This window comes from Cibotium barometz, chromosome 39 (genome assembly GCF_041138505.1).
Source record: "Cibotium barometz isolate CiBa-2024 chromosome 39, ASM4113850v1, whole genome shotgun sequence".
NCBI lineage: Eukaryota > Viridiplantae > Streptophyta > Polypodiopsida > Cyatheales > Cibotiaceae > Cibotium > Cibotium barometz.
Window position 1 is genome coordinate 49,366,843 of NC_141084.1, and position 23,047 is coordinate 49,389,889.

At 43.9% G+C, this 23,047-nt stretch overlaps 1 protein-coding gene across 4 annotated transcripts in view; it reads right to left on the bottom strand.

The window, feature by feature from the left end:
• Positions 1-12,129: 12,129 nt before the first annotated feature.
• The window catches only part of LOC147616196 (putative LRR receptor-like serine/threonine-protein kinase At1g56140), a 52,991-nt gene continuing 42,073 nt past the window's right edge, over positions 12,130-23,047 (bottom strand). For all 4 annotated transcript variants that reach the window (XM_086778849.1, XM_086778847.1, XM_086778850.1 and 1 more), the window contains 3 exons: positions 13,736-13,970; positions 13,495-13,645; positions 12,130-12,844 (listed from right to left, as the gene is read on the bottom strand). In XM_086778849.1, the coding sequence (XP_086634975.1) occupies positions 12,470-12,844; positions 13,495-13,645; positions 13,736-13,970 (761 nt within the window). In that variant the 3' untranslated portion in view covers positions 12,130-12,469. The remainder of the gene's footprint in view (positions 12,845-13,494; positions 13,646-13,735; positions 13,971-23,047) is intronic.

A 23,047-nucleotide genomic window follows, 5' to 3' on the forward strand; every position in this document is an offset into this window, starting at 1 on the left:
AAAAACAAAAAAAAAACAAAACAAAGAAAAGAAAAACAAAAAATAGTAAAAAGAGCAAGAGCACAAAAAGAGGATAAATATCCGTATACAATCAAGAACTAGATTGACCTGTCTCACAAACCTACTGATGCTATATCTGTGTTTGCAGATATGGCAGATGCACGATCATCATACACTTCATCCACTCCCGCCTTTGATGAGAGGTATCATCTGTACCTTTCTCAGATATTTCACATGTGCTATCCTGTAATTGAAACTGAATGGGATCATATAGATGTATTAGCCAGAGAGGAAAATGTTGAGGAATTAGAATGGCTAATTCGCCTATTAACCATGACTGACCCCTACTCTGTAGAGGACATATCCCCGATAGCCCAATGCTTTCCTTTTCCACAAGATGACTATCCTCGCATGGTTACATTCTTGATGAGTCTATGTGGATGGGAAAATGAAAAGGAAATATCTGACAATGATGAATGGACGGATGAAACTCATGGCACTACTGAGGTTGATTTTATTTATTTGGATGATGCGGATAGAGGCTTAGCCTTAGGGCTAGAGCCAGGACTCTACAACATCCTCTTACCGTATCCTCAGTAGTAGTGTGGTGACTGGTAGGTAGGTTAGTGTTTTCAAGTTTTTTCTAGTTTAGATTCTTTAAACGAGTCTTGAATTTTCACACTGATGTGCCTCTCGAGGTATAGTGCTTGTTAGTTGATTGTACAGGTTAAAAAGTTTGAGGTGGGTTCGCTTCCAAGTCCAGAGACTGCCGCAACGTTCATCAAAATATATCTACATCAAATTGCAAGCTGTCTCGTCAAATCAAGGAGATCTCCAATTAATTACAGGTGTAATTCTTCCATACCCACTCTCTTTCGTTTTTACTGTTCAATCAATTGCATAAACTATAATGCATGACCACATGGAAATTATCAATGTACTACTTAGTTTTTGAAGTTGCTTGCATGCTAGTGTAAATCATTAATGAGCTTAACTTTATTGGAAATATTCCTAGGCAGCATGACGTCTTTAGTTAACCTTGGAATACGATTGTCTTAGGTCTAGGGTCAAACCATCTTAATGTTTGAACACCTGGCTGTGTGTGTGTTGACCTCTAGGACATAGATTTTACCCCTTGTCGAAAAGATGTAAGAACACATTTTAGTTCAGGAGCGAAGATCAAAACAAACTTAAAAAGAAAAAAAAAAGCCTACAATAAATGGCAATACAAGTCTATGATGTGCTTTAATGTTGGCCTATCGCCTTATTGATACTTGGTAGGCGAGGAGTATTCTACTCCAGACCGATGCCTTGGTTGGTAGGGGGTAGCCTTGCCTAAAGTGAGCTAATAGATTCCTGGATAATGCCTTGTGTTAAACATGGTACCAGGATCGATGTTAGTTTTGCCTTAGGAAGGTCGCCATTGTGTATAAAAATTGTCATGTGCAAAAAAATAAAAATAAAAATAAAGGCAAAAGGCTCCTGTAACTCTGATGTTTCTTGTGTCCCTAGGCTCGTGGTAACTACTTGTTCTTAGAGTAGACATAGTATGGTCATCTGTTTATTTATTAAGCTTGGTTATTTTCCTTGACTTAGGCCAGTTATAAACCTTGATTAACCTTTGACACCTTGCTAACTCTTGAATTCCTTTCAATAATTTTAAACTCCTATTAATTTGCTACACTAGCTCACTCATGTACCCTTAAACTAAGTTCTAATAGCATCATCCATTGTGGTCTCACACGCTTGAATTTATACACTTTATATCTTTTGAATTCCAGCATACCTTCACTCTACTTCCCTGTTTTGCAGACGGTCTACCACATCAACCCTCTCGAGCTTACCATACCATAGCTTCCGAGGACGGAATCTACATCAGGAAGGGGGGCATGTTAACCCATGGCGGACATTGCGACATACTATATTTTACGTCATTAATTTAAATATTCTGAGTCATGGGCCGGGCTTGTCGGCACCATATGTTAAGGATGAAGGGATTGGGTGATCGCCGATGAGAGGCGCACCTTGGATATCAGTAGGATAAGGGTTAGGGTCGGCCGGCCATGTATGGGCGCCCAAGTGTGAACGGCCAAGTCACCTATATGAGTCAAATGTAACCCTAAAATCCTCATTCTCATGTGTTGTGAATACAAGAGTGCTCTTGCCTTATCTCTTTGGTTTCCTTCTCCTGCGTGTGAGAGAGAGAGAGAGAGAGAGTGAGAGAGCGATCGAGCACTGTGTAGCGGCACGGCGACGGAGAGGCGGTAGAGCGGCGACGGCGGCTCCTTCTTCACGGCTGCGACGCGGGAATCCTTCAAGGCGGCGGTTGAGCGGTGAGTGACACACCCTTTGGCATTCTGTTTGAGCTTCCTTCCCTGGTTGTATGCTTGCAGCCATTCGTGGCTCGCACACGGTGTCCGGCAAGTCCCCAGCTACGACCTGTGCGGCAAAAGCGCACAGACATGTTGCCACCCATGCCATGTTGAGGAAAGAATCACATAGGCCTTGAGACTAGCCATATTGCCGCCCATCCTATCTTAATTTAAAAACCACCAAATTGTGGTACATGTTGCCACCCACGCTCTCTCAAATGCAAAACCACCAAGTCATAGTAGATGATGATGTCACCAAGCAATCACCAAGAAGTTATCTATCAAGGATGAATGCCACTAAGTAAAGTCACCAATAAAGATAGAAACACGTTGCGACTCACATTCCCACAAGTAGATGAAAATGTGCTCACATTGGAGCCAAGGATGATCACCATGCATTGTGGTCCAACAAATCACATAGGATAAGGCTCCATAAACAATCTTCACAAAGGGTTTTGATGATGATCAAGAACTTTCCATCTCACACATGAAATGGGCAAGGTCACCATAAAGCTTACAAAGGTAAACATTCCCAAGATATTTTCCACAATTGGCAAAGGTGTAGGATCTTTATAATTCTAGGACATTACAAAGAAGCTTCATCTTTTCAATTCACAAAGGCATATGACGTCCTTTATAATTCTAGGACATTACAAAGGAGCTTGGTCTTTTCCCAAGGAGGGTTTTCATAAAGTGTAAATGAAGGTTCACAAAGACATGAAGTCTGAATTCGAAATAACCTACCAAAGGTCAACATTCTCCCTCGTTTCAAGGAGAAAATTCGCCAAAAACATGAAGAAAATATCACCTTTGCTGGTGCTAGTAGTGAAACCCTTTTTGAGCTAATCATTCACTAAGCTCATACATAGAAAGCTCAACACACAAGCTTGATCTGATTTTGCAAATGTGGTTTAGTTACAAAACTTAGCTTGTTCGACCTTGTTGCTCTGAGCTGGTTACTAACTCTTACGCACTATGATACTCGCATGAACTTTACTTAGAGGTGGAGAAATCAACAGTCGTGGAACTTTTACACATGATTGAGAAAGAAAGAAAAATGTATTATGAGTCTACTACTAAAGACCCAAGGGGCCTAAGTGATATAATAATGTCCATGGCATATCTCATCATGTAACGAAAAATAAAATAGAACTCAAAACTCTCTCACTAGAGTGATACAAAATTATCCATGGAAATCTCATTATGGAATATCAGGAGCATGAAACATTAAACATGAGAGGAGAATCAACCCCCAATAGATGGTATACCACTCTCCAAAATATCAAGCATGGGTCTAATGAGTATGGCCGAGAGGTCTCCCTCAGCTACGTTACATGGGTGGAGGAGCATCAACCCCCAATAGATGGTATACCACTCTCCAAAATATCAAGCATGGGTCTAATGTGAGTATGGCCGGGAGGTCTCCCTCAGCTACGTCACGCAGAAAGGTAGCTCGATGGTGGCAATGGAGCATGCCATGGATCTGGAGCTAATGAGGGGATCATGGTCAAGGAGGAGACCCATACAATGGATCTCTTGAAAGTAGGATGATGTCATCTGCATAAAGTAGTAGGGTGTCATGGTTTGTCTGTCCATCTTCCTGTGGTTAATTGGGGACGCCTAATTACCACTATGTTCGTAGCATGGCACTTGGGTGATTCCTATTATTCCATGTGTAGGACATATGAAATTAGGGATAGCTGGAACTGAGTGTTGGATTTATTACTTATGTGCTGTCGTGAACTTTTAGCATGTGTTGCTAACTTGTAGTGTGTTTAAATGGACAACCTTATAGGTTGGTGAGATTGACGGGCTTTGTGCTCGTAAGCGCTGGGACGTGATGGCGGCGATATGTTGTGAGCTGTTATCGAGATGGTTCTCATTTTGGTATTTTTTTGCCGTAGTATTCACTACAAGATTTTGTATTATTGTTGGCCGTCCCATTTTGATGTATTCGGGCATGGACCTATTGAGCCACCCACTTTTGTTATGTTAGGAGTGGACTTATTTATTTGCACTTGAATTAGTCCTTAGGGTTCTTTCTGTAATTCTCCTTTAGTGGTTAGATAGGAACACTTTACCTAAGCTTGTGTTAAAAGCAACCCCCATTTTTGTAAAGGGCAAGCCCATGTATAAGCGTGCATCTATTTTTGACTTATGGGCTATTTTTATTAATAAAGCATAAATACTCAAGAGGTGGAAGGATGCCAACACTTATTGAGGGGGATAGATTGCACCCAATGATTCTCTTTTGTGTTTTCATGCTATACTATGCTTTTATGATTATTTATTAATTTTTTGGTTATGGTAATATGATGGAAGTGATGAACCAGATGGTATTTGGTTGGATGGTGTGTCTCTCCATGATTCGAGTGGTTTTAGTAGGTATCAGAGCAAAGGGAGGAGAGAAGGTAAAATAATATTGAGAAAAATCAAAGGGAGGAAGGCTTTGCAAAAGAAAGAAAGAAGGTACGTGCAATTTTCTGGTTTCTGTGAAAGAAGAAAAATTCAAGGCTTTGAGGCTTGGTTGAAGGTCTTTTTCGAGGTCACATCAAAGCATATATCCAAGGAGTAAAGACTTTACCCAAAGCCTTAAACAAAGGCATAATACAAAGCTTAAGCTTAGCTCTTAATCGACATCGATTTCCACTCGTTAGGTCGCCCTGGAAAACGTGAACGGTGCCATCTTTTTTTTTTTCCTTGTTGGGAATTCGGCTCTTAGTTTTGCACAACCGATTCGAAGATCTGCTCCGTTGGATGCGTCCAACGTGTCCTCTTGCATAAATCTTATACCTTGTCTGAGGGACTTTGTGGAAGATCCTGGGATTTGAATTCACAGTGGAAGAAGCTCTTTAGAAATCAACAGTGAAAAATAATAATAATAAATTACATCTTTGCTTTACTCAAAAAGGTCTAAAAAGATAAGAGGAGATTCATACGTCAAGCTTCTTCAAGCCAAAACTTCATCAAAATCAGTTCGAATTCGTCAAAATTTGACCCGGCTTCGAACGGGAAAGAAGAGCACAAAAAACATTTGGAAATTATATTTAATTTGCTTAAAGAAAATGAACTTTACCTTAATCTCGAAAAGAGTAGTTTCTTTCAAAGTAAGATTGAGTATTTCGGACATATAGTTTCTGCTAAAGGAAGGGATGCCTGAGCGATTTTTTTACGTCTATCCCGATGTCATCCAATCTTACTTTCAAACACGGGCCAATTGATATGATGTAACTAAGGATAGTTTTTATCCCGACGAACAGGAGGGATGTCACGGTTTGTCCATCCATCTTTTTGTGGTTAATTAGGGACACCTAATTACACTATGTTTGTAGCATGACACGTGATTCCGAATATTCCATATGTACGACATATGAAATTAGGGATGTTTGAAACTAAGTGTTGGATTTATTACTTATGTGCTGTCGTAGACTTTTAGCATGTGTTGCTAACTTGTAGTGTGTTTGAATGGACAACATTGTAGATTGGTGAGATTGACGGGCTTTGTGCTCGTAAGCCTAAATGGCTGGGACGTGATGGTGGCGATATGGTGTGAGCTGTTACTGGGATGGTTCTCATTTTTGTATTTTTTGTCGTAGTATTTACTACGAGATTTTGTATTGTTGTTGGCGTCCCATTTTGATGTGTTCGGGCGTGGACCTATTGAGCCGCCCACTTTTGTTATATTGGATGTGGACTTATTTATTTGGACGTGAATTAGCCCTTGGGTTTGTTTTTGTAATTCTCCTTTAGTGGTTAGATAGAAACACTTTACCTAAGCTTGTGTTAAAAGAAACCCCCATTTTTGTAAAGGACAAGCCCATGCATAAGCATACATCTATTTTTGCCTTATGGGCTATTTTTATTAATAAAGCATAAATACTCAAGAGGTGGAAGAATGCGGACACTTCTTGAGGGAGGATAGATTACACCCAATGATTCTCTTTTGTGTTTTCATGCTATACTGTGCTTTTATGTATTTATTAAATTTTTAGTTATGGTAATATGATGGAAGTATTTATTAAATTTTTGGTTATGGTAATATGAAGGAAGTGATGAACCAGATGGTATTTGGTTGGATGGTGCGTCTCCCCATGATCCGAGTGGTTTCATAGGGGGATAAATATGCTTGCCAGTATGGGACTAGCTCTACCTAATCTATCAATGAACCTCAAGATCTCATCATGTAGAGGCTTAAAAGCGTGAGTGATAGAGAGTAGCCTTGTTTCACCCCAATAATGCTAGAAATCTCTTTCGATATACCGTGTGGGGCTCTCACTCGTTCGGTGATAGACTCATAGAGGGCGATGATGCTCCAAACCATGTTAGTACATGGGTCTCCTATCTCTTGTAGACATTGTAGGAGGCGAGATTGGAGTATAGTATTAAAAACTTTGCAAAAATCCACAAAGAAATAGTAAATCCTTTGGTAACATACTCTACCCTCCTTGATGATGGAACAAAGGGTGAAGATGTGGTCAAGTGTAGAGTAGGTCCTCCGAAGCCTCCCTATCCTAAGTCTTTGCATCCCTGTCTCTCGGCAAATGAGCTGAGCTTTGCTTCTAGCACCGATCCATAGAGTTTGGCCAATGTGTGGCCAATCATGATTGTCTTGTACATATTAGGATCAAGTGGATCTCCAGTTTTGACAATGGGGGTGATGGTGTTAGTGGACCAAGAGAGTGGAAATCATTTACAAAGGGCTTTATTGAGCATGTAGGCTGCTAGGGGCGCCAAGGTATCATCGACATGTGAGATGTACTTGGGAGTGAGTCCCTTTCTTGTGATATTGGGCCCGCCCATTACGTAGCCTATGGACGACATTCAAGACTATGCCCTTCGTGAAGAAAGTGGTGGCGTAAGGATCTGGTTGTGTGGGGATAGAGGTGGATGATGGGGGATATGATAGAGGGAGCATGCATAGGAGTGCCGTGTGTCCGGGCAAGTGATAGGTGTGGGAGGGTGATATTCTAGAGTTTCCTCCAAGCCTCTTTGCAATTTGGCCCCAAGAAGAGTCAGTATAACTCATCCTCTTTCCAAGCATAGAACTCTCGTTTCTTCCATTGGGTGAGGTGTTGAGAGATCCATTGAGCTTGGTGCGTAGTGATTTTCCCAATATGTACCTCAAGCTTAAGACGGGAGCGTATGGCTCGACGGTCGTCATCATACCAAAACTTTTGAGGCATGGAATCGCAAGGTGGCTTGATATTAGACCATTGCGTGCACATGAAAGAAGTGGTGGCAGATGTGCAAAAGAATGGTGGTGAGTTGTGATGTGAGGGCGGGTAGGGGGATAGTAGGATCTATATATTGGAGGTGGCGATAGATGTCGTTGAAGTAAATAGGATAAAGCTCGTGACCAAAATGGACCTCGGTATAATGTGAGATGGGGGGTGGAGGTAGAGAGGTAGGTGGTGTACAAGTAAGAGTGAAAGAGAGGTAGGCACGGTCAACTTCAAAGGGGTGGGATGGAGAAGGATCATCCAAATCAAGTAAAGGGACTTGGTGACTCCATTGTTGAGGTCCTTGAGCAAGACAACTTCCCCTAGCTATGAGAACTCCATAATATCCCTATATAATGGTAAGTACGATGACTGGCTATGTTGTGTAGCGTAAGGGAAGTGGCTCGATGCAAAATAACACACATTAATGTGATCCCCGATAAACTATAGCCATAACCAAAGATACCATGCATCCAAATACAACCCTTATCATTCATTCACATCCCGATTCACATGCTATCACATTCATTCACATCCCGATTCACATGCTTTCGAATGATGCTAAGAATATGTTCATGGGATCTAAAAAAGGACAACTACTCCTCCCGAGCCATGTGCAGGTCTTGCCTTACAAAGTTGATTTCCACTTAGATCCGTCTATGTATGGTACGCCCATCTCGAGGCTCTAATGAGTCTTTGATGAGTCTTTGTATAGAGACTGTATAGAGAATGACATCTCTGCCTATGTCTCGATCAAACCTCCTAGATTCGACCACAGAGTACCATTGCAGATCCATATTGCTAACTTTTGATGTTTGGTCTCATAGACCCCACGTCCCTATTCGGGACAGTGTGCTCAATGATAATGACCCTACCATCTCTATAAACATCCCACTTGCCGTCTTTGATGGATGAGGGTTGTTCGCTATCTAGCGGGTACCTATATGTTTGACCTTCACTTCAATCATGGGTTCACCCTGCGTGGTTACACGGACTTTGACTAGGCCGATGCTATCGATTCTCGACGTTCTCATGGTGGTTATTTGTACTTACTTGGATCTGGCCCTTTCTCTTGGTCTAGCAAGAAGCAGGACATCGTTGCAAGTTCTTCCAGGGTGAGGCTAAGTACCAGGCCCTTTATGACAGCACCACTGAGGCTATGTATCTCCATCAGCTTCTTGAGGAGATGCATGTTCCCATGAACACTGCTACTACCATCTTCGTCGACAGTCAGAGTGCGATTGCCCTTGCCAGAAATCCTATTTTTTCTAACCATACCAAGCATGTTGGTGTTCATTTTCACTTTACCAGAAAACAGGTTGAGCTTGGTACCATCAGGCTTCAGTACATTCCTATGGCGGACAACCATGTACGGGTCTTGCCTTACAAAGCTGCCTTCCACTCAGATTCGTCTATGTATGGTAAACTCATCTCAAGGCTCTAATGAGTCTTTGATGAGTCTCTGTATAGATGACATCTCTGCCTATGAGCGTTTCGATCAAACCTCCTACATTTGTCCATAGAGTACCATTGCAATTCCATACTGCTAACTTCTGGTGTTTGGTCTCATAGACCCCACGTCCCTATTCGTGACGGTGTGCTCGGTGATAATGACCCTACCATCTCTATAGACAACCCACTTGCTGTCTCTGATGACTGAATCCTTACGACATAAAATGAAAAAAAATTGCATCTTGAATTGTCTAGAAATGCAAGTGGATTGATAGGTATAAGGAGACACATAGAAAGAACAAATGCTAGAAGACTTTTCAAGAGAAGACATAGATATCTTCCATTCCCACCCGAGCTTGCTCCCATAGATATTTCACTTGGATGGCTAGAGAATACTCTTAGGCAAGCAAGGGATAACACTGAAAGGATCTTCGAGCAAAAGATGGAGTTTGCAAGAGGATCCAATTGACACCTGAGTTGAAGCACATGCATAACCCTATTTAATTATTTTTCTCGTATTATCGATAGTTTTTAGCTTCATGAACTATCACCATTGCCTCACCTAGGTGTGCCACCTCTACTAGGTTGTACACCTGTGTGCCCTTGAGGGCAACCCGTCTGTCTAAGAGGGCATGTCTGTTGGTGGCACCGGGAAATCTAATGATGAGGAGCTTCTCCCATGTCATACCCTTCAATGCCCTTCATGTATCTGCAAAGGTGGGGGCGGTCCCGTTCACTTTCAGCATCTGGAAAAGTGTCATGGCATTTGCCTTAGGGGAAGCCCCCACACTCGCACATGGAGAGCCCTATTCTTCCTGCATTTCTCCTCCTCAAGAGTCTCATGTATGATGCTCTTTGAGGGTTCGTGATTCTTCACGACCTCCACCCAATCTCTACTTGGTGGTATGTATTTCTTGCCGCAACTTTCGTAGCTCAAGGTCCGTCCTAAGACCCTCTTGTATATTCACTTCCCCTTCCTCCATTGTATGGTCTTTGGTAGTAGCCTTTAGGGCTTCCATTTCTTCTTGCAATTCTCCAATCATTGGGTCAAGCTCTCGCATTGCTTGTTGTTGCATCCTTGAGCATTGCCCAACTCAAGACCAGAGAAGTGGTGTTTCACTTTAGTGAAGTAGCTCACAAATAGCAATAGGATCGGCTTTGTACATAGAGGGAGAGGTGAAAAATTCAGCCCACATGAAAGTTAGTTTGGTTTCAAAAAGCACTTTCATTCCCTCTTCCTCTCTCATTTGCATATGCCCCTCTTCAATTGAGTTCACAATTAAAGCTCACACACGCTCTCGTCTCACTTTCTCACTTGGAATTCACAAAATAAAATGCCTCACAAGAGGAATGCAAAGCAACAGTGCTCTCTCACACAAAGAAAGCTTGCAATTAAAGCTCTCTCTTCTACTCACAATGGCACATAAATAAATAGATGAGAACTCTAATTTTTGCTCGACAATCAATCTATCTCATCTCTCAATAATACCAAATGATGCCACCCAATGGATAAATAGAACGAGAGCGATTTGATGAACAAGCTCACCAAGAATGCTAATGCTTAACTTTACTTGTGTCACTCAAATGAGTTTATAAAACCAAAAATTTCACAATTCCATCCAAGGAAGGGAAGATCTGATACCATATTAAAATCTAACACACAAAGTCCAGATACTTACCATTGGAGTGGATGAGAGCTCTTTAACACAAAGAAGAGGTAATGCGTAGCAATGCTAATCATAAACACAAAGAAATTGGATTAAATCTAAGCATGCATAAATAAAGCGAAACAAGCATAGATGACAAGTATCCCACAAAACAATCACAAAGTTCTCATGAATCAATCAATAGAAGTAAATGATTATATAGGCTCACTAAGAGCTCTCCCATTACATAAGTGATGATGTCAAGGGCATGCCACCTAGACCTATCTAGATATATCCTTGGTTAAATTCCCCTTTAGTAATTGGCTTTTTTTACCAAGGGAAACAGCCCTAAACTTCATGTATTATCAAACCGTAAGGCCTAATGATACCTAGAATAATGTGCATGTGCACACATAGATACCAGATCAAATAGATGCTTCAAAAATCTAGAGCTCACAAGTAAAGGGTCCAGGTCTATAAAGGTGGAGGCATTTGGGGCTTTGAAGGACCTGTTCTCTAAGAGAACTCAACGTGTGTGGTGTCAACAAGCTTTGAGTCCAAGTCACCTCTCTAGGATCCACTAACTCTTCTCTAGTCTATTTGTCCCAACATTCCTCACAAGGACTAAAGTATTGATAGGGGCCCTCTTGTGAGAGTCAATGAAATCGGCTTGCCGGCGTGCCGCCTCAATAGTCTCTCTCTATGATGACTCAACTCTAGTAAGCATAGTCCCAACCATCTCTGTAGTGTATTACATGTGACAACCCGGTGTAGTCTATCTCTACGATGAGTCAACTCTAGTAAGCATAGTCCCAACCATCTCTGTAGTGCATCACATGTGACAACTTCCAGCTGCCTCCTAAAGAGGCAATAAAATGTCCCTAACTTGGCATGTAAACACACAATCCTCCTTCACACCTGTCTCGTCATGGTACATAGTCTGCAAATCCGTCCGTCCTGTGAAATGCCCTCTACTCTTCTCTCAATATGAAGGTGATGTGACAACAAAACGTCCTTGTCTCTCAAAGTAATGCCCTCTACTGTCCTCTCAATTTGAAGGTGATGTGACCACACTCTCAACTCACCAATGGCAATCCTCATTGTGTGGGACATGAGTGACCCTGAAAAAACATTATCTATGGAGTTGGAACTTTGGGGACAACTTAAGCCATAAAACCTATGGACGGTTAGTGTAAACCTAGGTCAAATTCAGGCAGATGATGTGGTTGCTCTTCTGCAACGAGAAAGGAAGCCCAACTCCAAAGGAAGCGATCCAGATAAAGGCCATCTAATTCAAGACAACTAGTGGTATATGCGTTGTTCACTACGTAAGGCATCTAGGACCACATATTATTGACCCTTAACATTTGAGATGCAAGTAACGTTATGAATAATATTCAATAAAGAACCCTTTCTTCAAAAAAAAAAACAAGGGACATGATAAACAACCACGATATAAAATATGTGACCCAATTCCCTTGTTCATGAGAAAGGATAAATTTTGAACCTTTCTGTGCACTCACCAGCCAAGCGACATGATAAACAAATTTTACAGTCCACGTTAGAAAATATGTGACCGAAGTCCCTTGTTCATGAGAAAGGATAAATTTGAACCTTTCTATGCACTCACCAGCAAACCTCACTATTGCAACCAGCCAGTTGTACACATGTAACAGTGCTGGATCCTCATAAGACAGAATATGCCAACCCTAAACAAAATATATATAGCCTATGTCATGCCATGACTCGGCATTCAAACAAGCCTACTACAATTCTCTCTCTACTTCGATCCTACAACAGATGGTCCTGTATTTACAGAGGTTGGGGAGACCAAGTGGTTTGCTGATGAGTTTGATTGCATGGCAACTGACGAGCTAGACATTCCTGCTGATGTCCCCGAGCTAAAGGCATTATGCTCCCTGTTTGACATCCCCAACTCTCCAAGGTAACTTGGTTTAGAAGGCAATGCACCAACCTCCACATCTCCTTGAAGCATCGCTACGGTCCGACTCATGATGGGCCGCATATGTGCTGCTGGTTGCACACATAACAGTGCCACATGGATCACTCTTAGCATCTCATTCTCTTCGTAATCGCCCTTGAGCCGTGGATCAGGTAGGTCCAGAAGACTGCCCTTTTCGTAAAGGTTCCATGTCTGCACATAGAAACAAAGGGGCGCACACAAAAGATCAAGTTATCCTCAATGTGGTGGAGGCATAAGGAGGGGGAGAAAACATCTTAAAGAAAGAAAGTGCTCTTTTGTTTCCTTGACAAGATCCTTCTGTAGTAGTGACTTGAGTGCCAACCCCAAGAGGCGGGGCTTGGTTTCTCACCCGAAGGCGGTGCAAAACCCAAACCACTCCCCCCCCCCCCCGCCCCCCCCCCTTCTTCCCAGTCAAAAAGCCCCACCGCTAGGCTGCACACCCATTGGCAGAAAGAAAGTGCTCTTTATGTTATGGTTGCATCTTTACTTGTATTGATGATCAAAATGTTCATGGTGACGTATGCATTTCAGTAACTAAACTTGCTCAAGAGTAAGGTGAGGATAAGGTTTTGGATAGAATTTGACAATGTGACATAGCAAATAAGTGTCCGGATCACTTCTCCTATTTTATGTTGCTGAATGTATGCAATGACATCATATTGAATACATCCTGCCATTTTATCAAAAACTATGATTCTCATCTCAATAAAATACCACAAGGATCTCTCCATGTACGTTCTTAGCGGGACAGAGAAGGGCAGAAAAAACCCAGGGAAGGGGTGAGGTGGGGCCGTGGGAGTTGGGAGAGGGAAATTTCGTACCCAATCCAAAAGAAATTCTTGTTCTGCTATGGCTTTGCCATCTGTGTTTTTCCTTCCACTAACGACCTCGAGGACGACCATGCCAAAGCTGTACACATCAGCTTTTACTGTAAGCTGTCCACGAAATGCATACTCCGGTGCCATGTAGCCCCTGCAAATACAGGTTTGCATAGAATCTTATAGCCAGTCAAAATAAACCTACAATTGACTCAGTGATGATAATGCATGCCAAAGAGCTTACCAAGTTCCTGCAACACGTGTAGTGACATGACTCGTATCCTCAACGAAAAGTTTAGCTAGTCCAAAGTCGGCGATTTTAGGCTGGAACTTGTTGTCAAGAAGAATATTGCTTGCTTTGATATCTCTATGAATTATTCGAGCTTGAGATTCTTCATGAAGATAGGCGAGACCCCGAGCTACTCCGACAATGATATTGAACCGAGTTGGCCAGTCAAGAACCATGCTTTCACAAGGCTCTATAAAATCCACAAACATCAACCAAAACAAGCTTCAAGGACAGATTTTCAAAAAGGTAGATAGGTTTCAACCCCTCTTTCCTCAAGACTGAATCTCCACCCTCCACATGTTTTAATTTCCACCCTCATCCACTTGTTTTTCATCTTGGTCCTCCAGGAAATTTTTATCTCATCCACACACTTGATTTTTATCCCATCCAATATTTATATTATACGGAGTCTTATACCTGTAGTTTATCCTTGTTAATAATCTCCACCCTTCATGTGTTGTTTATGTCCACTTACAAGTGGCAAAGATTTCAGCTATCCACTTGTGAACATCTCACACATCCAATCTTCCAGAGCTAAAAAGTCAAAATCAATGACTCAAATGGACATGCAGTAAGAGCAAAGATGGAAAAGATTGAAACACGACCTAGTGCAAGCCTAGGCTGTGCTGGTAAGAAAAGAAGACATCCACTCATGAACAGATTACAAGCCTCCATAGAGGTAAGACCCACCACCCTACATGGTTGCCAGGTCTCGGAGAAAGACCACATCCATGAGGATGGGGAAGAGAGCCAAACTTGGCGTCTGCAGTGCCAGAACATCCTGCATGCGCCTCAGGAAAAAAAGCACCTCGGCTCCAGGAGAGCTGTGCAGCGCTGTTGCATAATCTCTGAATCTCCCTATCAGTGTTCCCACCAGCCTGGATGGTGTGGTGGATCTGTCCAAATTGAGCGGATGGCCTCTGCCAAGGGTTTAACCATGCTCTCTATAGTCTCAATCTGCAAGGCGCTATATATATGACAGGCTGCTTTGCTGCTCTGATCAGTGGGGGTCAAAAGAGTCCATGAGGCCGTTGGCACCTCAGTGGCAGTGATGGCTGTAATCCAGTAGTGTGAAACTCTCAATGCCACCATCCTCCTCGAAGCGCAGCACTGGCCCTGCATCCAGCCCAGGCTATTGTGCACCAACTAGGAAAACGAACCGCACCTTTGACCATTGTGAAAAGGCAAAGAATACACGACCAAATCTGCTGTGCCTTCAGGCAGTCCCAAAGGCAATGTTGCTGGAACTCCTGAGGGTGCCACATCTGCCAAAAGGTGGCGGAGCCATAGACACGAGAGACATTACGAGGCTTTTTTCATTTCAAAATTTGTAAGGTTTTGTCTCGACTCTTGCACCCAATTAAAAAAAACCAAAAAGTTACGAAAAAACATACAAAAATGCCTTTTTCCCCAGAAAAGAGACTTCTATTAAGTACGAAAAAATATACAAGTGGGTGATTTCAAACCAAACAAGGTGGAAATCTCACCAATCTAGTACCTTGTGCTGGCAACAAGGTCCCATATGAGTGGGAGTGAAAAAGATGCCATAATCCCACTCTCTCATAAATTGGCCGTGCTTTCTCTTCACATCCTGGATTTTGGCCCTAGAGGCCATGAGTGTGTGGATGATATCACTCCAAATCCAGAAAATGCACTGTGACTCAGAAACCAAATTGCCCTCAATGGACTCAGTGCATCTGGCCTTCCAAATGTTCCTGGCTGCAGTATTGGCAATAATCTCCCATGCACTGTCCAACCTCTGTGCTAGGGGGATGTATCCTGAATCCGGCATGTCTTGAAGATGGCACTGCTGAGCAATACCATCCATTCTCTACAGAGAAAAAGACTGGTGCATCATCCTCCCCGGACTGGGGAGGCCCATAACCTGAAGAGGTGCATCTCTCGCGGAGAAAAATCGAAACCACGAGTGATGAAGGCCTTCCAAGAAGGTCCCTATGATGCAATGGTTGGGTATGGCAACATCAATCTGCACAATCCTCTGACTAGTGTCCCTCAAATGATGCTTTTAAGGCTCTTCCAATCCAGCACTGTGGGGAAGAGAGTCTCCTAGCCAACCCACTTAATATGCATTGCTGGATAAACTGACTCACCAACCCAATAGCATAGCTCAAATCTGGCCTGGTGATCGTCATGTAGATCAAGCTTCCTACTATGCGCCTATACATAGTAGGATCCTCCAAAATCTCTCTTGAATTTGCACTCAACTTGCCATTCTGATCCAATGGCACTGAGATAGGCTTACAACCTGTCATACCATACTTGGACAACATGTCCAAGCCATACTGTCTTTGCAGTAATCCAATACCATGTGGTGACCTAATCACCTCAATGCCCAAGAAATATCTGAGTTCTCCCAGATCCTTCTTTTCAAACTTCTGTCTAGCCAAGATCTTTACATCAAAGATCTCTGCATCATGGTCCCCCGTAATGATCAGATCATCTACATCCCATCTAATCCTGAGCAAAGAAAATTCCGAATGCAATGTAACTCGCCAATGCATCCCCTAACCCAACAAGAAGTGATAAACGAAGCATTGGCCAGCAACACACTTGGTTAATGACCAAGGCTCTAGATGTCAAATCAAGCTTCTTGCTACACCAATGCTGAAGTTTGCTTTTAGTGCTCATGAGAGTAGGCGCAAAACTGTTGTGTTGGGGAGATGTCAATGCCAACTTGGCAGCCAAGGTATCTAGCAGTTCATCCTCTCTCAACCCAAGTGAACCCCACATCCAAACCCCAATCTGCCTGCAGAGAATCACTGATCCAAAATCCCCCAGTCTTGTGCCAATTAATCGTGGCTCTTGCTACCAAACAAAACACCTCCTAGGCTTTCCAGAAGGCACAAAGACATGCATGTGAGGCCTTCAAAAACATCACGGTGTCATCTGTTAGCTCCGAGTCCAATAACTCTTCCTCTGTATGTAGAGGCAAATTGAGGCCCGAGACCCCTGGGGTAGCTTGAATGAACCTCGTCATAGCCTCCACTACTATGAGGTATGGTCAAGGAGCTAGGGGGCATCCTGGCCGAACCAAGAGGCATATTTGAAAATGCTCACCATGTCCCCCGCATACTAAAACTGTGCTATGGGCCTCCCTATACACGCATGAGACTCCTCTAATCGTGTCTTGGGAAAACCCCATACGTGCCATTGTGCCTTCCAAGAAGTCCCAATGGTGAGCATTTTAAGGAGCATAAGAAATGTAAGTTTTTTAGAGGGAAGCATGCGAATCAGTTGACATATTTTTTCAAAGTCCAGCAAGAGGATGGCAAGGGGTTGTAGGCTAGATTTAGCCCGATCAATAGATTCCCAAATTAAGAAGATGTTATTGAATATGTTCCTTCCTTGGAGAAACCCATTTTGTGTGTCATTAATAACCCTTTGAAGAACACCGTGTAACCTCATACTCAATGCCTTAGCTAAGATTTTATATGCAGATCCAAGTAAAGTGATGGGCCTCCACTGCGCTTGATGTTGGTCTTATCCCCACCTTTTGGGATAAGGTGGATAAGACCATCCCTAAGAAAGGGGGGCATCATACCTGGATGCCACATTGCATGTAAAGCAACAGTGATCTCATCCCCAATCATGGTCCCAAAACTATATAAAAAAGGATGGGGAGAGACCATCATCCCCTGGGCATTTTCCTTTTGAAAGAGCCTGGAATGCATGTCTCAGCCCATCTTTCGAGAAAGGGGAATCCAATGAAAAACACATCATCTATGATAAGTCAGGGCATGCACTTCCAACCTTTCTACTGCACAACATCTCTCTGCGCGGACAGGGGGATTGTGCAGAAAGAAAAACTCCAAAAAATTCTGATGCAACTCTCCTCACCTTATTTGGCTCAATTTCAATCTCTCCCTGTGAGTCTTGCAAGTATCTCACACATTCCCTAATAGGGGCAGGCCCATGTGCTAAGAAGAAGTGTTCGTTGTTGCATCTACCACTGATCTGTGCCCAAAAGGCCTCGTTAGCATGAAATGAAAACTCAGCCCACCTATCCATAGCCATCTGCAGCTCTGCTCTAACTGTAGACAATAGGTATGGGATCCAAGGAAGTGCTAACAATCCTATGCCTGATAGCTCTCTCCTTGTGTCATGACCCTGTGAAAGTGGAACAGCACAAGTGTGGGCATGGTGGTTGGTGAGCAAGATAAATATTTAATGATTCATATTTGGGGTGCCCGGACAAATGGTATTATGTGTGGACATCCTCAAATGTGAAGGGGGACGAAGGACTTTAAAATTTTTAATGTTTTAACCTTGGGTGGCCCCTAGGCATAAGTGACCCTTAGTAAGTTTAATAAACTTTAGAAAGGGGCCACTAGGATATTTTTGGGAAAAGGGGCAACTCCACTTTGGGAGATACACGCCTCTCTCTTCTCTCTCTCTCTTGCTTTTGGAGGAGTAGTGTTACCTGCGTGGAGGAGAAGAGGAACCATAGCTGCGTGGAGAGTAGCCGTATAGAATTCAGGTCGTACTGAACAGGTGGCTGCAGTTCCGTACAGCTGGCGGCTGCTATACGACAACAGGTACAGTGGTATGGGTGCTGCAAGGTCAGGCGAATACTGTGCAGGTTGGCTGCAGGCCATACAAAGCAGGTGGTTGCATGCCGTACAGAGCAAGCGGCTGCAGGCCTATTGGCGGCTGGTTCAGGCGACGCTGGCAGGGTACGGACAGTAGGTACAGTTCCGTACTGTTGGTACAGGCCGCGGCTGCTGTACGACAGCTGACACAGGCGGCAGCTGCTGGCGCAGGACTGTATGAACTGGTACAGTCAGGTACTGCAGACCTGTACGGACAGGTACAGGCGGGTACCGTCCTGTTCAGTCCTGAATAGTTTGCAGGCAACGCATCATCAGAGTACAGTCGATGCATCAGTTAGGTGGCTGCAGGGAGAAAAGTACAGACAGGCTGTTGCAAGTACAGACTGGTACGGTCGGTCCCTCTGGTGCAGAACCACGCATTAAAATTGGTAAGCTCTGAACATATCAATCTTTCTTTCTTTCCACTGGCTTATGTCTGCTGCAGAGTTGTATCATCTGGCCCCTTGTGAGAGGACGGGTATGGCAGTTTGAAGGGTGGAAACAGAGATTGGACAGTGAATGTATATTTGAACTGAGTTTGAAACCATGTTCATGGAACAGCCAGATGTGTGCTCAAGGCTGCCCTGTTGAATTGCCTTGGTTGATTACAGGGAAGCACAGTGTGTTGCTTTTGTGGGACACAGATCTGTGTGTGAATCCTCTGTGCTAAGAGGTCTTGAGGGCTGCCAGATTGGACATGCAGGTTTACTCTCCTGGACTGCCTTTGTTGTACTCAGTCATACATTTCATTGAATTTGAATAAAGAAATACCGAAAGGGGCGCCAAGCTTTGGGGCCAACAGGTGTCGATTTCCTTTCAGTTTTGGAGCATTCTAGCTCTTGTTAATTTGTTATTTATTTGGACTACAATCGGAAGGGTGACTGCTAGTCTACCGCACTTTGGTTTCTACCAGAGGCCGGTTTCACCTTGTCTAGGGCTTCATGTTTCTTGGCCAAAGCAACACTATGATAATACTGACTCATCCTCTCAAGGGCTAAAGCAACTCTGTGTTGAGGGTCACAATCGTCACCACATGACCTCCAAATATCTCAGACCTCCTGTGAAATCTCTGGATCCAAATAGAAAGCATTAGGAATACGAACACGGGGGGGTGCCATTTGAGGCCCCAACACCCTACAGCACAAAACAATCGGACAATGATCTGAATTGGTGGTGCCAAGCATGATAGCAATGGTGCCTCCCCTATCCACGATCCAATCATCCACATAAAACCTATCCAATTGTGCAAGGATACATCCATTCCCACTTCTCCGGTTATGCCAAGAGTAAGATTAAGAGTTAGGCCTCCTTTGGAAGTCATCGTCTGTCCAACAGTCCCTACCATAGGAGACGTGAATCTTTCCCATGAGGCTCTCTCCAAAGGGTGTGCTCTACCCTCACGACCACCCTTTTTGTCAGAGGGTTGCTCAACCATGTTGAAATCCCCTCTGACTACCCAATGATCTGCCTCTGGGAGGAGGTTTGTTATGGTGTCCCACGTCGCATAAATATTCGAGATGCCCAATTTCTATTTTTCTTTTTTTTTTTCAAGAAAGAGACTTCTATTAAGTATGAAAAAGGCATACAACAATCACAGCTATAAGCCGGAAAAGAATAGAATCAGCCCAGTATGTAAGGTGATTTCAACCACTAAGGAGCATCATGATGGCACGAGAGACCTGTGGGACTAGAGGAAAAGAAAATGCCATGGTCCCACTCCCGCATAAATAAAACGCGCTTTGCCAGTGCACAGAACGAGAGGACCCCTGAATACGAGCCCAAGTAGCCATAAGAGTAAGGATGATATCACCCCATATAGTACTAATGCACTAAGACCCAAAAATCTGGACACTCTCAATAGCCACCGTGCATCTAGCTCTCCAAATCTGCCATGCTGTAATACTGGCAATAATCTCCCAACTGGTGTCAATCCTCTGTCTGGGGGGTGTATAATCAGAGTGAGGGACATCCTGCAACAAACCATGCCACGCAATACCTCTACGAATGAAAATAGTAGAGTCCGTACCACTGCCCTCGTAAAAGAGCTGCGGACCGGACTGGGAGAGCCAAGCAACTGCCCCCCAAGTCACATGCATGGTGCGGCCACTCAATTTGCCCACAAGTTGGGCTATAGAACCCCAAATCTGTTGTGCAGTGCTGCATCCCAATAACAATGCTGTACAGTCTCAGAATCTTCCGCACACCTAGGGCAGGTAGGTGCTACACCGAAAACCAATCTCCACTAAATGGTGGAGAGACCACTATGTAAGAATAACCAAAAGAAATGAGAGATCTGGCTCCTTCTGTATGAATGCCAAAGCCTATGCCAATATTTGCGCTGCATTACTGGAGAAATATCATAGCTCTCCCAATGAGGCCTGAGAGTAGGGATCCTATGCATTTGTCGAGAGAGGAGAAGCCTGGCATTCCGAACTGTGAAACTGAAAAAGGGAAGGCTTTTCAATGGATCGAAGACATCAATCCACTCCCACTCTCCTTGATCCCACTGAAGATATCTCATAGGACTGCCACCATATAACCATAAACACCAAGAGCCATGAGTCACTATCTGAGGAGAAGGGTCAATGAACCAATGCTTCCCCGAACAACCAACAATCCTCACTAGACTAAGCCTAGTATCTCGGATGATCTCCTCGATGCTACATCTCCTCAATCTCCCTCCAGGTATGATATAGTAAATGATGCAATCTGTAGCCTCCTGGCCCGGGAGAGCAACGACCTACAGAGGTATGCCTATCCTCGAAAAGACTCCCAGCCAACTCGGATGATAGTCTCCATGAAAGGTCCCAGAGAGCCACTCGTGTGGAATAGCTGCATCAATCTAATCAATACGAATGCGAGAGTCCTCAAGATGCTGAATGGATGCAGCTCTCCAATCCTCCAGAAGACTCTTAAAGGTCTTCCAAGTAAGAACTGTGTATGCACATCTCTCCCATCCTGATCACTGCATGTAACGAGATGCACCAAGTGGCCGACCGGCCTCATCCCTAATGAACTCGTTCCACATAATAGGTTGTCGATCAAGATGCCCAATTTCTAACCCTCATGCATGACCATAATCCACTGCGCCCTAGCAAGTATGGTAACACCATATCGAATAACATGAGGCATAAGGGACACTGCAACAGAAATGCATACACCCCATTGGTCCCATCTACCTAGGACTAATTAGTGTAGCCAAAAAGGATCTTACCAGTTTTTCTACACTGGTGCCTATCTAAATAGTGCTCTTGCAACAAGGGCACATCCATAGTTCCACCTATTGATCCTTCATGAGGTGCTTCCTACTCTGGGTGGGAACCCAAGACCATTCCATGAGACAATCTTCGTGGTAAAGATGTGGTTTTGACCCTGGCCCTAAGCAAACGCTTAGCCAGTGTCTGTGCCTGCCTCTCCTAATGTTGAAGGAGGGGGAAGTCACTCTGCAAGTGTCTTTGCAAACGTGTGCAATACATGAGCCCCTTGCAAGGCATCGTGATCAGAATCCAGATACATCATGCTATACATCCTGTAAAGCGTCTTGAGGGGTAATATGTCATAGTGTGCATCCTAATAATCCCCCATGCCATGTACATCAATGCGTACTATCCAACCCCAACAGTAGGGACTTTTAAAAAAATCATTCTAGCTTGATGCACCATCCTTCTGTGAAGATGACTCAGCAACTTCATCACTTTGCCCCAATACATCATCATTCTGCAAAAAATGGTGTGTGGGTGATGCATGCGCCTGTGTCTCAGAATTCTCACCACGAGAGCGGCCACAAGAGAACGACTTGCCACTCCTGGCGGAACGCAGGCCGAGAGAGAGCCTTATGGTGTCGCTTGAGAAGCGTGTTTGCACCGTCTCCTGCGTCCCCTGGACCTAGGGAAATCCTTAGCAAAGTGCCCACGTTGCTGACAAACCCAACATTTATCAAGCCTACTTTGTCACAAGCAAGCACCATAACCCTTGGAATAGTGTTCGCTGAGGGAATGACCACCTTGGTGACAGAGGTCGGCCAGGCAGGGATAGGGGGCACCTGGAGGACCACCCCAAAAGCTGACTCAATGGCCTCCAACATCGGCCAGTACGTGTGTTGAAGACATGGAGTCTTGAGTGTTAAGAGGAAAACGGTTCTGTTCTTCTTTAACAGGGTCGAAATAGCTAGTGTATGGTAGGAAAAACATATTTCTTGGGCAATTAGTAGTTTACTGGAGAAGGCAGCTCAGAGCAGATTGGCTAGATTCCGTGAGAAGGAGAGAAGCATTCGTTGCGGTCTTGCTTCTCTTCAACGACTTCAGGAGAGCTCCCCAGATAGTCCGTGGATTGAGGGTCAACTGGCTGCCTCCTGTACAGAGCTCAGGTCCATAGAGGTGCGGAGGGTGGAGTACAGATACCATGACAGAGCTTCCTTTTTTGGAACTAGACCGGAGATAGAGTCACTGGGGATTTTTTTGAGATTGCAAGCCCCCACAGACAGAGAGATGGTATATGCACATTGCGAGGCCAGAATGGATCTATCGTTTTTGACACACACCCCCCCCCCCCCCCCCCCCCCCCCATGTGAGAGCCATAGCCATAGATTTTTTCAAATCCCTTCTCACAGGTGCCCCATTATCCTCACAAGTAATGGATGCGAGAGAGAGGATCTAGC